General features: G+C 35.6%; 1 protein-coding gene across 1 annotated transcript; it reads right to left on the reverse strand.

Annotated features, from left to right (window-relative positions):
- Positions 1 to 268: 268 nt before the first annotated feature.
- On the reverse strand, positions 269 to 16,010 carry LOC109084620 (nuclear cap-binding protein subunit 1). The gene is made up of 23 exons (XM_019099290.2): positions 15,782 to 16,010; positions 15,081 to 15,172; positions 14,898 to 14,998; positions 14,638 to 14,794; positions 14,435 to 14,542; positions 14,238 to 14,359; positions 13,011 to 13,080; positions 11,794 to 12,009; positions 11,268 to 11,365; positions 11,048 to 11,111; positions 10,277 to 10,387; positions 10,079 to 10,143; positions 9,508 to 9,570; positions 9,335 to 9,409; positions 9,117 to 9,220; positions 8,781 to 8,903; positions 7,190 to 7,292; positions 6,907 to 7,000; positions 6,704 to 6,807; positions 6,497 to 6,614; positions 1,359 to 1,502; positions 954 to 1,067; positions 269 to 859 (listed from the first exon to the last, which is right to left on the reverse strand). The coding sequence occupies exons 1-23, from the start codon at positions 15,813 to 15,815 to the stop codon at positions 746 to 748; spliced, it is 2,394 nt and encodes a 797-aa protein (XP_018954835.1). The 5' UTR covers positions 15,816 to 16,010; the 3' UTR covers positions 269 to 745.
- Between the last annotated feature and the right edge of the window lie 53 nt (positions 16,011 to 16,063).

The raw sequence follows: 16,063 nt of genomic DNA on the forward strand, positions 1-16,063 counted from the left end.
CATCTGTTACCTATTCCTGCTAACTTGACCAAAACATTTGTTTGTATGTTAATAAAAGTAATTACACAATCAAAAACACTGTTTTTGGAAAGTCATTTTTCACTCAATATACTCATGTCATACATTTTATCTTAATTGTATGAACAGTTCACAAAGGACTTGAAGGACCAAAAATGATCATGTCAGTCCACATCATATTAAATGCATGCAAGAACAACACATAAGCAGGGTGATTTTTTTTTTTTTTTTTTTTGATTTTGTATTTTTGTAAAAAAAAAAAAAAAAAAAAAAGGAAGACGTCTTATCCAAAACATGGCATTACATTGGCAAAAAGACTGCTTTAAAGAGGCACACCATTGATGACGTAGAATTACTTGTCACCCAACTCGACTAAATCATTTTTCAATCAAAATGACATAAAACGCATAAAAACGAGTAGTTTCATATCATGGTTGCTTGAGTAAAACAAAGCTCTGTATCATGATTTGCTAAACACCAATAATTTTAAAAGACCTACACTTATCACAGAGCTGATGACAATGGGTTAAAATAAAAAAAAAATTTAAAAGAAAAGAAAAACAGAAACACTGCACAAACATACCAAGGGCCCAAAAAGGGTCAGACATTTCCCAATATCACTACTTACAAAACAACCATCTCCAATGATCCTGATGGATGTCACTAAACCTTGAAATGCCACATAAACAGGCAGGTGTGACAGTCTGAAGTGATGCTTTGTGGGATTTCAGAGGTGAAGGGCACAAAACTGCTGGTAAACAGTCAGGATATGATGGTCGAGCTCAGCAGTAAACAGCAGGTTCTCAAGGGTGCCCATATACTGCTGGATAATCACATGATGCTGTGGACAACAATGAAGATTGAAGGTAATTAATAAGAGATGTTTAATCACCAACAATACACAGTATAGACCAGCAAATGTGTATCAGGACTACCATGAGGAAGATCTGCTGTAGCCTCTCGATGCAGTTCTTGTACCAGGTGGTGTTGATGTCTATGCCGCTCGTTTCACAGCGAACCAGGTGCTCTGTCAGTAACATAATGAAGCGCTGAAAGAAAGAGAGATAACAGTTCTTTTGTCATCTCTTAGCTCCAGGCACTGTCTTCAAATATCATAATGAAACACAAAAGACACAGAGAGAGAAAAAGACATGAAAAGAATGTAATGTTTATTCTTTCCTGACAAATAGGAACAAGGTGTAAAAGGAGTTGTGACATTAACAGGGACACATCTTTTGCAGCTTTTTTTTTTTTATGTAGTCATGAATACTGTATAAAAAACATTAACAAAAAAGCTCTTTACATCAGGACAAAATGGATCTGCATTGTCATGGACGCACCTGGAATATAACAAGGAAAAGGTTCTTCTGTTCACTCTGGGCCGACTCTACTTTCTCCTGCAGCCTCTCGATCTGTTCCTCCAACTGACCCTCCTCATCCTCACTGTTCTTCTCCATGTCCTCTTCATCGCCGCTGTCCCGCTGCTACAGGAAGAGAGAAATTTTTCAGCTCTCAAACACACACGGCTCCAGCACTCTCAGTAAGTAATGGGCATCACTCTGTATCATGCTTCACATTTGCTGTTTAAAGCAAAGCTTTTATACAAAAAAAAAAAAAAAAAAAAAAAAAAACATACTCAGTACAGATTCATCACAACCAAATATTCTTAAATAAACCAAAATATTTTAGCAGTTATTGGTGCAAAATGATTTTGCAATAATTTTCCTTAAAGCTACACTATTGTTTTTCAATGATTAAAAATGATCATTCAATTATTTTAATCATTTCATTAAATTTGGTTGTAGTGCCCAAAGGCTTAGGCCATTTCTCAACATGCGTTCTTCAGCGACCTTGCGTTCATGTGTTCTCACACTACATCAAAATACCATACCTGTAAGCTTTAACCTGAAACTTCCTGCTGCAAGCTCAAAATACTTGATGGCTTGCAACAGTAAAAATTTGTTTTATTTTGAATCATTAATAAATTGATAAAGACCTGGAGAAAGCCAATGTATTCATTGCCACATTAAAATAATCTTAATAATGACAAAGCATAGGTAACATTAAATATACATACTAATTTTCACAAATAGACACGGTAAAATAAAAAGGTATAAAATGTCAAATAACTGTTTTAATAGGTTATGATGTTTGTAATATGTTGTAACTAGTGCTGTCAAAATAAGCGCATTAACGCAGGCAATTAAACAGCATTAAAAATATTTAACGCAGTGGCGGAGCTAGGGTTAGCCATCCCACACACAACTGCTGCTTCAGTCTCTTTTTTCTTGACAAGAATTGCATTTATTTAGATGCAGAACATCTTTTCCACATCAATTTTCATGTTGCAATTAATTGCTAATGCTTTTATCATGGTATTGAAATTTAATTGAAAAAAAAAAAAGTGTTGTCAAAATATAACAGGTTTAATAACTTTTTTCTTATAATAGAAAAAAAACTGAACACTTACATACAATAAATACACAGATTAAAGTGCAAAAGAATTATAAAGACCAATAAGTAACACTTTACAATATGATCTTATTAGTTAACCTTAGTTAATGCATTAACAATTAATAATGAGCAATAGCTACATCTGCTACTGAAGTTATTAATCTTTGTTTAAAAAACACAACTGTTAGTTCATTAAATAACACAGTTGCACCTTTTGATTAACGTGTTATTAAAAGGCAAAATATGTATGATTTTTTTATTAAAATATCCAAAAACCACTAGAAGTGTTATTTATTTTGCTGACTTGTGTACTTACATTATCCCAAATATTCAAAAGAATGTTTAAATCCAGAGAAATAAGCCATTTTAACTAGGGATGTAACGATTAACCATGAGCTGGTTGAAAATCGATTAAAATATGTGACGATTCAAATTTGTTAAGATGCTGCTAAAAAAAAAAAAAAAAAAAAAAACCGCGATTCAATTAGGGGTAGGAGTTTATATAAATGTATGTCTGAGGGAAACTTAATGTCTTTAGAAAAGTTTAGATGGTATGTTTTCTTTTCATCTCGCCTCTGTATAATGCATATTAAAGTTCATAAGTGCAGCGCTGCTTCATTTCCAGCAGAAACCAGCGCCACCTGCTGGCAGAGAGTGAATCTGCGTCTCATTCAGCTCATCTTCTGAGTGACATGACATACAGCCAAGTATGGTGACCCATACTTCATGCTCTGCATTTAACCCATCCAAAGTGCACACACAGCAGTGAACACACACCGTGAACACAAACCCGCAGTGGGCAGTGGGGAGCAGTTGGGGGTTCGGTGCCTTGCTCAAGGGCACCTCAGTCGTGGTATTGCCAGCCCGAGATTCGAACCCACAACCTTAGGGTTAGGAGTCAAACTCTCTAACCAGTAGGCCACGACTTCCCCAAAGTATTTTCAATTAAAATATCACAAAACATAATTCAAAAAAACCTAATTCAAACTCAAATTATTTATAAACATACCTAATAGTTAACATCCACAAATTTAAATACCTAAAAAAACCTTATCCATAATATTATTAAGTGACACAAACCTTGTCCATAGTGTCATTGTGTCATCTGCCAATGACGTCATAACCCCTTGATTCCCAAATTACTCCATAGTGTCATTGTGTCATCTGCCAATGACGTCATAACCCCTTGATTCCCAAATTACCAATAAGACGCTTTAATATGTTGTGCGTTTTAATAGACCGGTGACGACCACTCAGAGTAACATTTTAATAGAAATTTCAAATGCATCTAGTATGATAAAACAGCACTGCTTTTTTAGTATTTGTTCATTTGTTTCTGTTGAAGATTTGCTTTAATTTTACTAAATGCTGCGATTTTCATGCCCCCCTCTGTTTATTCACCCTGCTAATACTATGATAATAACGTAAATGTCAATAATCTCACATGCACGTTTAGCGCTTCCCTGTAAAAACTAGTTGTATTTCAAGCCATGTGTCGCACTCGTTCAGTGGCCTCCATACGCATGACCATACGCATTCAAGCCATGTGTCGCACTCGTTCAGTGGCCTCGTTTTGCTTCGACGGCTTTCAGCCTTACCCTGCTTCATTCTACTACGTTAATAAATCTTTAGCTTATCCATGAACATGATTTCTGCCCGAGTCCCGTCGGATTACATCGGCTATGGGGATGAAGACAACCACTCCCATGATTCCACACTCAGTCACGGAGTCATCCAACTACGCCTTTATTTCTTTGTTTGGTTTGAATACGCACCCTCTAGCAGCGAAAAAATTACATATTGTGCCTTTAAGTCTAAATATTTAAGTATTTAGTGCTGTGATGAACACCACTGTGAACACAAAAATCTGAATAGCTGTTTATACCACAGATATGCATCTATGGTTTAAACTATTTAAATACGTTTTTAGAAAGTAGTGCAGCTGCTTTATGGGGTTTCTGGGGTAATGGCTGCATTTCTGCAGTTTAGCGCCATCTGCTGTCAGAGAGTGAATGTGCTTTCATTCAGTGTCTCCTTCATTCGTTCCGCCAAGCGCTTCTCATCCGTGCTTGTTTACATGAGAGTGCGCATGCATCTTTCAAGCTGCATACATACAGCGGTGTGGTGCATTGTGACCAATTGATGGGGAAAATATTCTCTAAATGCATTCAAAAAAACAAAATAATCTGTAATAAATAATTATTCACACAGTATTTTGAAGTGCCCATGATAACAATATTGTGCATGTTCATTATCGTGATATATCGTGTTACCGTATCACATGTCAAAATAGGACACTTTTCAGATGTACACTTTACTTCGCCTCAGCGCCAGGCGTGAGTCAAATGAGCGCAGAAAAGCTACAGGTGATGAGGGAGCTTCAGTAGAACTACAGTGAACTGTGGTCAGATGATATGTTGTTAGGCCATATGTCAGTAAAAATGAATCCTCCATCCTGTCAGCAGTTATACTGTGCTCGTAGTGCCAGTTCTTCAACTGCACACGAAAATGGCACTGTAGCCTGTATCATTTCATATTAAAGCGTGAATGAAACTACAAGCATGGGTGTCAGATCTGCGTCATGTACAGCAGTGGTAGCACTTAAAGTAAAAGCAAATAACCAAATGTCTGTTAATCAAAGAACAAAAAAAAAGGAAGTCAATTACTTTTGTAGCTTTAAGGATTCTTCTATATTTAATTTAGAATTTAGTTTTTGATAACTTTATTCAATTTCTGTATATTTCCTACTTGTTGCAGGGCACAGGAAAATATGACATTTATTATAGTGGATTTATGTGAAGATTGTTTTAAGTTCACTTAAATTAGAAGTCATTTTTTAATGTCTAATAAATGTTAAAATTGAAAGCTCTCAATTATACTGTAATGTTAGTATAGTCAACATTACATATTGTCAATGGTTAAATATTATGAAAAAAGAATTTCCTAGAGACATCACTAGTACTGGTATACGTGACACTCACCTTCAGTCATAAAAAAAGATGCCATTAAACAAATATTAAAATTATATTGTCTTTATATTGTTTCTACATTAATCTGAAGACTGAATGTGAAATTATTGCAGTATAAAAGTATATTTAAAAAATTTAATATTAGGTGGAATTAATCGTAATTAAATGATTATTTTTATTTTTTTTTATCCATTGACAGCACTAGTTGTAACAAAAAAAATGAAATAAAATAGATAGTAATAATAAACTACAAAATGAATATAGTTGAAATAAATATAAGAAAAAAACAAAAGATAAGTTAAAGAAAATGAAAAAAAAAACAAAGATAAAAATAATTTAAAATAATGGGGGGGGGGGGGGGCTTTGCTCACACTGACAACGCAAAACTAACTTAGATGTTTTTTTTAATATATATATATATATTTATATTTATATATATATATATATATATATATATATATATATATATATATATATATATATATATATAAAATCTGAAACAATAAATAAAAATAAATAAAGATTCCAAGCATCATACTGTGTGGTTTGAAATACATTTACTATGCATAAGAACTCTGTTTTCGTCTGAATAAGAGTAGTTTTTGTAGTGTCTGGGAGTCTAGGTAGGATTTAAAAAAATAAAAAATAAAAAAAATAAAAAAATGCAGTAATCCCTCCTCAACAGCATATGTTGTCTCAGGCACCAATTCAATGCTGTGGCTAGACATTGTGACCAACCAGAAGCCAAATCTCCAGTTGTCCGTCTGGTCTATCCTCACTAGTTGCTGGATGAGAAAGTGTGTTGTCTTAGGGCCGACATCTACATTATTACTACAGCAACCAATGTTGACATTCCAGATACTAACTGTCTGCACTGCACAAACAAATGATGCAATGTAAGCCCTTACTAAAGTAACAGTGAAGAACAGAATCCCAAAGATCAGAATAGCAACCAAAAAAAAAAAAAAAAAAAAAAAAAAATCAGAGTGCTGTGTGGTTTAAACAAAAGCCCACATGCACAAGTGTCTTAACAGTCAAAAATATTTTTTCTCTACCTTTTTGTTTTGTTGCTTCTCCAGCTTTACTTTTGCCTCATCCAACTCTTTCTGAATCTTCTGCACGTGTTTGTTCATCTTCCGGATGGTAGAATGTAAAATCTCCCACACATAAAACCTGCATTGACCCAATGAACGTATCAGTTATGAATCAGTTACAGCTGTAGTGACTTCACCTACACAAGTAAGTGTGTTCTGCAGGTTTACCTGGTGAAATCATGAGCCATTTCGGGAGAAAATATCCAGTTGGCCACAGCTGCACAGTCCACAATCTGGGTCCGTATCAGCTTGTCCACCAACACAGAGATCATCTGAAAGAGTACAATGACAGCATGAGCTCTCATAAATGCCATGGCTGGCATGCAATCAGACAATACACCATATAAAATATGATGTCTGAAAGATCCCACCTGAGGATGATTCCTCCAGAACTCATACAGAACCCTGAGGATGTGCAGTTTCCCCTCATCGCTGTCTGTAAGGGTCTTCAGAACCTCATGGAATCTGAGAGAGAAAAGAAACACGTCCATTGCCGTTTTCCAGAAGAACGGCACCTGAGCATTTTACAAGCATTGATACGTTCTCAATAATCTGTGCTTTTAGCAGTTACAGGCAGTGTTTGTGAGCAGAAGGAGAGGGAGCACGGAGCCAGCTGCTGGCAGGCCTGTGTGGGGTTTGGCAGGAGATACTCACTTGGCCAGGGCACTGAAGGAATGACTGGAAGACTTCGCAGCCAAATGGAGCAGCGTCTGCAGGAACACTTCAATCTTCAGAGGGTTGAAGCCATCGCCCTCATCTGGATAGAAAGGAGAAGTGTGATTACATACAGAAAACCATGCATTTACATTCACTCACTTAGGAGATGCTTTTATCCAAGCAATATACAAAGAAGAACATCAAGCAATCTGTAATAAAAGCCAAATATACTCATAATGCACAATGCCGAATTCTGTGCTTTTATAAGTTAACTGCAAACAGTGGTAATGTGCAATTGTTACCTTAAAGAGCTACTTCTACCTAAGTTCTACCTATGTTGTTAAATTATGATTCTTCTTATAAGTTTACATTAGCTCAAAGAAGATTTTTAATGTCTGGCTTTACTGCAAAAAAAAAATAAAAAATTATACAGCAATGGTTTACACCTGACATGGATCTTAGAAGATTCTGGCTGCTTTCTTTTCATAATATTGTTTGCTTAGAACACAGCACTGCAAGGATTAAAGGGACTAGAATACAAACTGTTACCTATTTGAGTAAAATAGCCCAAGCTTTAAAAGATTTGTTTTAAAACCCTGCCGTGGTTTATTTGTATGTTGCTTTTAAATTACCCTGAAGTATTATTAAATGTACTTGTGTTTGTTTGTTGCTTTTTTGTTTCCTATTTTTATTTTCTTAGTATTTACACTATCATTCAAGGTCTGTAATGTTATTATTTCAAATAAAAAAAATAAAAAAATAAAAATCACAAAGAGCTACTTGATTTAACCCATATAAATTAGTTTTGCAGGTATAAAGTAATGTTTATAGGTTGGTTCAGTGATGTTAAACAATATTGTTGGTCTTTTAAGTAGACCAACCATTTAGAATAAATAATTAAAATGAAAAACATTAATAAAATGAATAATAACAATCAATGAAAGATAAATACAAATAAAATAAAAATGCTTTTGAAAGGTCTCATGTACATAAAGGTTGCATTTATTTGTTCATAACAGTGATATTGTGAATTATTACTACAATTTAAATTAACTTTTCTACATTCATATTTTTTAAAAATACAATTTATTCCTGTAATGGCAAAGCTGAATTTCCAACAGCCATTACTCCGGTCTTCAGTGTCACATGATCCTTCAGAAATCATTGTATTATATTATTGCATTACAGTGACTTTTTTCAGGATTATTTAATGAAATGTATATACATGCATTATGAATTACGTACATAAATATTAAATACATAATATTTAGTTAATTGAATTGAATATCTTTAACAATTATCTATTTATATTCAATTGATAGCGCTAGACCAGGGGTCCTCAACTCTGGACCTCAAGATCCACTTCCCTGCAGAGTTAGCTCCAAAATCAAACACACCTGAACAAGCTAATCAAGGTCTTCAGTATTACTACAAAGTTCCAGGTAGGTGTGTTTAATCCAGTTTGGAGCTAATCTCTGCAGGAAAGTGAATCTCAAGTTCCAGAGTTGAGGACCCCTGCCCTAGACTAGATGCTGGACTATGATTGGCAAGTGGCTTAATGTCATATGAGACCAAAAGGCTGACCCACCATCATCATCATCCTGGTTTGGATTAGGGACATCTTTCAGAACAATGAGAATCTCCTCATTAGATGCCCGGTTTTTGATAGCGTTACCCACTGTAGTTGTCATAGCTAATCCTGGTAATGAACCTGAAACAAATTAAAAGAAATAGACAAGCAACATTACACAACAGTATCACCAAACTACACTGAGATATAATGTAGCTGCAAAACAATAAATAATAAAACGTAGTGGAAGTGGTCGGTTGTCACTATGAGAACGTAAAAATCAAAGACATGTATACATGCATGCATATAAATGTACACATTGAATCACAGATGTGTTTGTGAGCATGAACATACTGTCAGCCTCGTCTCCGTATTTATAGCTACACACAGGGTTAGCCGGGATCAGGGCAGTGAAACTTGGCGGAACAATGTCCACTATGCGCTGATGGTACGACAACCTGCAGGTTCACAATCAAGGCTCAGTGTAATAAACATAACAGCATGCATTAACTGGATCCAATTAGCAATTATAAAAAGCAATACAACTTAATAAAGAGATGTGTGAAATTGACCTCATACACTTTTCCAAAACCTCTTTAACGAACTTGGGTTTAGGCTTTTCAATATCTTGAGTCAAGCAGTCAGCCCTGAAGAGATCAAAATTCAATACTTATATAAAATAAACAACTTTTAGACAATGCACAGCCTGTACAAATAATTCCCAGAGGAAACAGCTCCTCCTCACCAGTCATCCCAGCTCCATCTAAACTGGAAGTTACTCAGATGATGGGAGAACCAGTTGATGAGCCTGAAACAGAATAATCCACCTTATTAAAGAAACATTAAAGGGACAAAAGCTTTGAAGATTATCAAGCCTCTTTGAAGTCAACGTTGCTAACATTTCTTTTTTACTTTAGTAAGAAAAGTTTTAATGAGGATTCAATTTAAAGTCTGTTATCAGAATTCAACTGGGTAACTTTACTTTCTCAGGATGAGATAATATTAGTTAAAGGAAGAGTTCACCCAAAACCTGTATAAGTTTCTTTCTCATGTTGAACACAAAAGTTATTTCGAAGAACCAAACAGTTGTTGGTCCCCACTGACTTCTATAGCAGTCAAAATAAAACATAAAAAGTCAGATTACCAGCATTCTTCAAAATATCTTCTTTTATGTTCAACATAAGAAAGAAACTCATACATGAAATACAAGAACAACATGAGGGTGAGTAAATTACAGTTTTCATTTTTGGGTGAACTATCCCTTTAACAAAAGTGAATGACTTAGCCAACTATTCAACTTCAACTTGAAGACTCACCGGTCTATGCAGGTTGTGTTCATTGTGTCCAGCCTCATATACATCATTTCTGTGGCTTGAGCAAGCTGAATAATGGCAGGTTAAAGAAAACTACAACAGTAGCCAAAAGTTTAAATTTGAGACAGCTGTGGCACAATGTGAAGGAGGAATCAGTTAAAAACACAAATTGGCATGGTTTTCAGTCAGTATGAAGGATACAACTTGTGGTAAAGATCCCGGCTGCAGTTTGCAGAGCTCAATGAGTAACGCAGTGTACATGACATCAATGTGAGGAGGACCCGGCAGCTGGAATAACTCACCAAATATCACCTACAGAGATACAGATATAGCATTACACTGAAATAACTTATTTAAAGCCATGGTTAATTTGTGGTTACTTTATTTTATTTATTTAGTAAGCCCATGTTTCAATTTTGTAAAGGTACATATGTTATTAAAACATTATGTAATTGAGTGCATAAATTAAGGTGAGTAATTGTACCTGACGCTGATAGTCAGTCTACGTGTTTAGGTTCTTGTTTTTATTATTATTATTATTATTATTATTATTATTAATGTATTTCTTTGCCATGAGGCAAGCATATAAAAAATACACGCAGTGGTAAGTGCATCTACAGTAGATCATGTTGGCCAAAACACACAATGAAACGTGTTGTGAAAAACATCTTGTCTGCAATCACAAACATTAGCATTTGGATAGGATTTGTATTCTCAGAGCATCACAGAGTTTTCCGAAAAACCAAAGGTAAATTGCTCGTGAATTATTACAGAGTTTGTTACTGATGTGGCAGATTCGGACGGGATTAAAACTTCAGAGTACGTCTGCGAAACACAAATTTCTCTAACGACCCCCTGTAAAAATAGTCTGGTCCGAATAGGGCTTAAGTGTCCATTTACTGCACTAACTGTAGCTAATATATTTTGCCATATTATCAAATAAAAAAGGACCAGCATCACATTCTTATTTACCTCCACAATATGGTAGTTAAGGGGAATCTTGTTTTTTCCAGGGTAGCTGAGCAATTGGGCAGCACTGTGAAAGAACAAAAAAAAAGAAAGAGAGGAGAAAAATATTTAAACAAAAAAAATGGTTGAAGGCCAAATAGGGTAAGCTAAATTTCAAATAATATTAAAAGCAAAAAAAAAAATTAAAAAAATAAATAAAAAAAGGCATATGCAAAGGACTGACCAGGTCTTCCTCTCCCTCCAGTGAGACTTGATTATGCAGTGCAGGTTCTCCTCAATCACAAAGCGCTCAACTGAATGACTTCCTGGCATCACTGGCCCCTGACAACAGACAGACAAACACACTTACATATACAAACAGCATCCACAAGAACAAATTTTAAGCATTTTAAAAATTAATAAAACTGAATATACATTACAGTTCAAAAGTTTGGGGTCAGTGGGATTTTGTTTTGCAGAAAGGATGGATTAATTTGATCAAAAGTGAAAGGAAAGGCATGTATAATGTTACAAAAGATTTCCATTTCAAATTAATGCTTTTGAACTTTCTATTCATCAAGGAATTCTGAAAACTATGTAGCATTGTTTCCACAAAATAATAAGCAGCACAACTATTTTCAACACTGATGCTAAAGAATTTAATTAAAGACCATTAAAAGAACACAGTTTCATGTTTTTAAAGGATTATGAATTTTTCCCATTATAGATCCAGTTGAAAAATTGGGACTAGATTTGAAACATTACTGCACCTCTGGGGCATCAGTGTAGTCGAACATGCGGAATACGACGTGGGGCATGGGGTAGACAGCATCATCAGAGTGGGCTGGAGGTGTGAAAGGGGGCAGGTTGTGCTGCAGGGCTTCACACAGCACACTGTCAAATGCAATATAAGGCCGCAGGATGTGACGCTCCTGCCAGCGGTCTTTCTTCAGCTTCTGCACCTGAGCCCACAGACAGTCCAGATACTACACAGAGAGACACAGAGAAAATTAATTACAGAGCAGCTCTCAACTGGTGGATTGTTGGTCTGTTCTGATAGGGTCACTGACAAGAAAAAGGGGGGGAAATTATTAATAAATATATATAAACACACATACACAGAATGAATCAAATGTGATAAAGAGAAAGCACCTTCCATATCATTTGCTTGTTAATGTCAAAAGTGCATCTAATCAAACTCTACGGTAGCTGTGAAAATTCATGTCACTTGTGGTGCTTTTCCACTGCATGGTACGGCTCGGTACGGTTCACTTTTGGGGGGTTTCCACTGGGTACTGTACCTGGTACTTTTTTTAGTACCACCTCGGTTGGGGTTCCAAGTGAACTGTACCATTACCAAAACGTGACATGTAAACTATGCTGATCATAGATTGGCCGGAGAGAATCGTCACTACCTGCATCACTGAACTCTCGACACAAACACAACAGAACCACTAGATTTAAATCAGCACAGGCAGCAAAGGATCGAACGCAACTGTTTTGAACGAGCGCACCTTTTTTTAACAATCAAAAAATGTTTTTTTTTAACAATCAAAAAATGTTTTTTTTAACAACCAAAAGGTTTAATTGTCTGTTGAGGAAGTACAGACGTTCGTCTCATTGATAGCAGAGGAGTGAATCCAGCGAGAGCTTGATAGGGCGACGCGGAATTAAAAAGTCTTTCAGGAGTTGCGGCGCGACTATAACGACATGTAAATAATCCCGCCCACTCTAAAGCGATAGAAACGCTTTAGAAACGCAAACCGAGCCAAGTCATACCATGCCGTACTGAGCCGTACCATGCAATGAAAAAGCACCATTGGTTGAAGAGGCTAGTGGGAATCCAAAATGGGCTGACTGCAAGACAAACCCATCCTCAAAATACATAAAAAATACATGAAAAATTGAGAACAACTGTGATTGATATTTTGTTAGTGCTTATAGATAAAGTGATAAGTCTGGATGAAGCCTGTTTTCTGACTCTCACCTCTTCCTGTGGGTGGGGCTTTTCTGCGGTCCACACCTGCAGCATAGGAACATGAGTCTTCTGACGCCGCCTGTAACAAAACCCAAATCATGACATTTCACAGCAGACTCCTCTGTATTTTCTGTAATCTACTTGCATAACCACATTTGAGCCATCAAACATCATAATATCAACAAAGAATAATAAGGTACAATTTATTGTTTTAAAGACAACATGATATCAAAACTAGCACATTTTTCTATCAGTATACACTATATAAGTTTTTTTAACCCTTTAAAGCCTACTTTAGCAGATTCAATTCAATACACAAATCTCTAAGGCTTTTAAATTATACTCAATCAAAACTTTGCTGAAAAACTTATAAAAAAAAAAATCTTACATTGTGTCATCTGATTGATTCTAGTATCATATTCTTATACTTTTTATAAGTAAAGACCTTTTAGCATAATTCTAAACATCCAAGTCAGGTTTTAGTTCACATGTCTTTTTGCTGTAAAATCTATGATGATTTTTATATACAAAAAGTAAGAATAACTTTTATATTGTCAGTAACTGTTCAAGACTGACACTTACTGGACTGGTGCAACCTAAGTTTACTTGATTATCCATATCTCATTTTTTTTTAGAAATCATTAAAGTATCAAATATGATAGATCATATACATTTAATGAACATTTATTTGTACGTCTTAATCATCACTGTATTGCACTGAATTATGTGTTTTGCATCATATGATCTTTAAAACTAAGCTTTAAAATATGATATTACCAAGACATTATTCGGAGAAATAGACTAATCAATGATATTTTTATATGCATTTTATTTATGTAGTCTACTATTCTATTATATAGATCTGAACTGATTTACATTACATCTTACATTTTGACCATATAAACATTAGAATACTACGAATATCAGAATAAAATTGGTTTTCCCATCCTTGAGAATGAGCTTGTGTTTATTTATATTTTTAGATCTTTTACAAACTTTTTGCCTAAAAGTTTAACAAATGTATTGCTATTTATTTTTTTCCAGACTAGTACTTAATATGTAAAGCTGTACAGTGTTAATATCATAGCCTAACATGTTTCAAATCCTGATGGTTCTACATTATTTTTCCACGAATATTACCAGGAAATATACGATACTACAAAAGATGATGTGTTGCAACTTGTGCTTCGTGCAATCTTTTTGTGCAAATGTAAAGTATTTGAAAGAGGAACCTACTTTAAATATCCCTCAATTTGGTTGAGCAAACGATCCATTTCCACATCCTTCTTCTCATACAGTTCCTTGCCAACCCAAGGCAGACTGGACAGCACAGCGTACACATACCAGTCAGACCGCACCTGTACAGACACATCTGTCAGCCTCACAATTATCTGTGTACATGATCTGCTAAGGATGCTTAGGGTCATGTTCACCTGTGGTATGTCTTCTTCCTGCGTGACACTGACAAAGTTCTCAAACATAGCAACCAAGGATGGAGCCGCGATGACATGACAGTTCACCAGGTCACTGAGAAAGCGCACCTGCAGTGCACATGAGGAATTAAACACCATCAAAACTTAGAAATAAAGTTGTGATGCAGGTTTTTTTTTTTTTACAAATGCTAAACAGCACAAACCAAGTAAAGAGCCTCAGAGTAAAGGTTTGATTTTAGAGTCTCCTTAAGTTGTCGGATCATGGCCTCCACAAACTCTCCACCAAAGTTGTAGTTGCGAGCGTTGAGAAGCCCCACTAGTGTTGTGTACACCGTTAACTTCTCTGGCAAAATCCTTGCACTGTGCAAAAACAAACAAAGTGTTATATACAACATCTGTTGCATAGCGAGATTCACTTCTGAAGCAAAAGGAAACATTGCACATTAAAATACAGGTCGCTTACACAGAACATAAGATGCGTAGGATTTTGCTTTTATAATTAGGAAGATCCGCCTCCAGGACACCAGCAAGACCCTCCAAATTGCTCTCTAAGGAGGATGTACTCTGTGAGAATATAAATTAATCAGTTATGTCAAATTAAAAAAAAAAAAATTCTGCATGAGAGGTAAGATGGGCGCAACTATACCTTCTCTCCCACTCGACATATCAGCGACTCCAAGCGGTCCTCAATCTCAATGGGTTCAGACGTCCTCCTCCGTTTGTGAGGCTGGGAGCCGGCTGCAATGAAAAACAAGCATACGAGTCTTATAGGTGAACTTTTAACTAACTTTGAAATTGATCATGTATATTATCCTCAAACAAGCCTGCATGTTTGAAACAAATGAGAAGTTTTTTTTTTAATCAAAGTGGACAGTGTTCTCAGTACAAAAACAGCCACATAACTTAAAACAAGCATAACATTTCACTTCTAACATGAATGACAACACAATTAGCTGGATTCCGTAGTGTAATTTTGAAACAATTAAAGACAAATATTTAATGGTAAATAAAAGTACTAGGATAGTTTTAAGACTAAATAGTATTAAATAGTGCAAAGAGACTTGCGTGCTGTCCTAAATTATCATAATCAAATTCAAAGCGCTTTGTTTATCTGAAAGCTTCCTATCTGCTCGAAAAGTAACATTTAATTGGTTATTTGGGGCTTTTTTTAAAATGCAAATACATTTAATGCAAATAAACAGTCTACATATGCCAAATACGGCACCCTTCGGCTGCCATATTGTCAGAAAGTCTTTCATTTGCAATCATAAGAGTAAACAAACACACAATATGAAAATTACATAAACATGTCTGTCAACGTGCATGCTAACATGCTAACTCACTCACCATCACTCTCATCGCTGTGCCTTCGCCGCGACATTTCTCAAATTCAATATTCAGACCGTTGAAATAGTATGGAAAACCCGCTATGCATACACTGTTTGGAACTGTTTTATATCCACTGAATTGCGTTTAGTAAAGCTTGCAGCTTTGAATGGTAACAGCCGTTAGCCACACTAGAAAAATAAAAGCGGTTGATTTAAGGAGAGCACATCCGGGCTAATAGCTGCGTCAACGGAAACACGTGTATAGCTGCGACCACTGATCTGTTGCGACTCGTCTCATCAT

Source organism: Cyprinus carpio, chromosome B14 (genome assembly GCF_018340385.1).
Source record: "Cyprinus carpio isolate SPL01 chromosome B14, ASM1834038v1, whole genome shotgun sequence".
Lineage (NCBI taxonomy): Eukaryota > Metazoa > Chordata > Actinopteri > Cypriniformes > Cyprinidae > Cyprinus > Cyprinus carpio.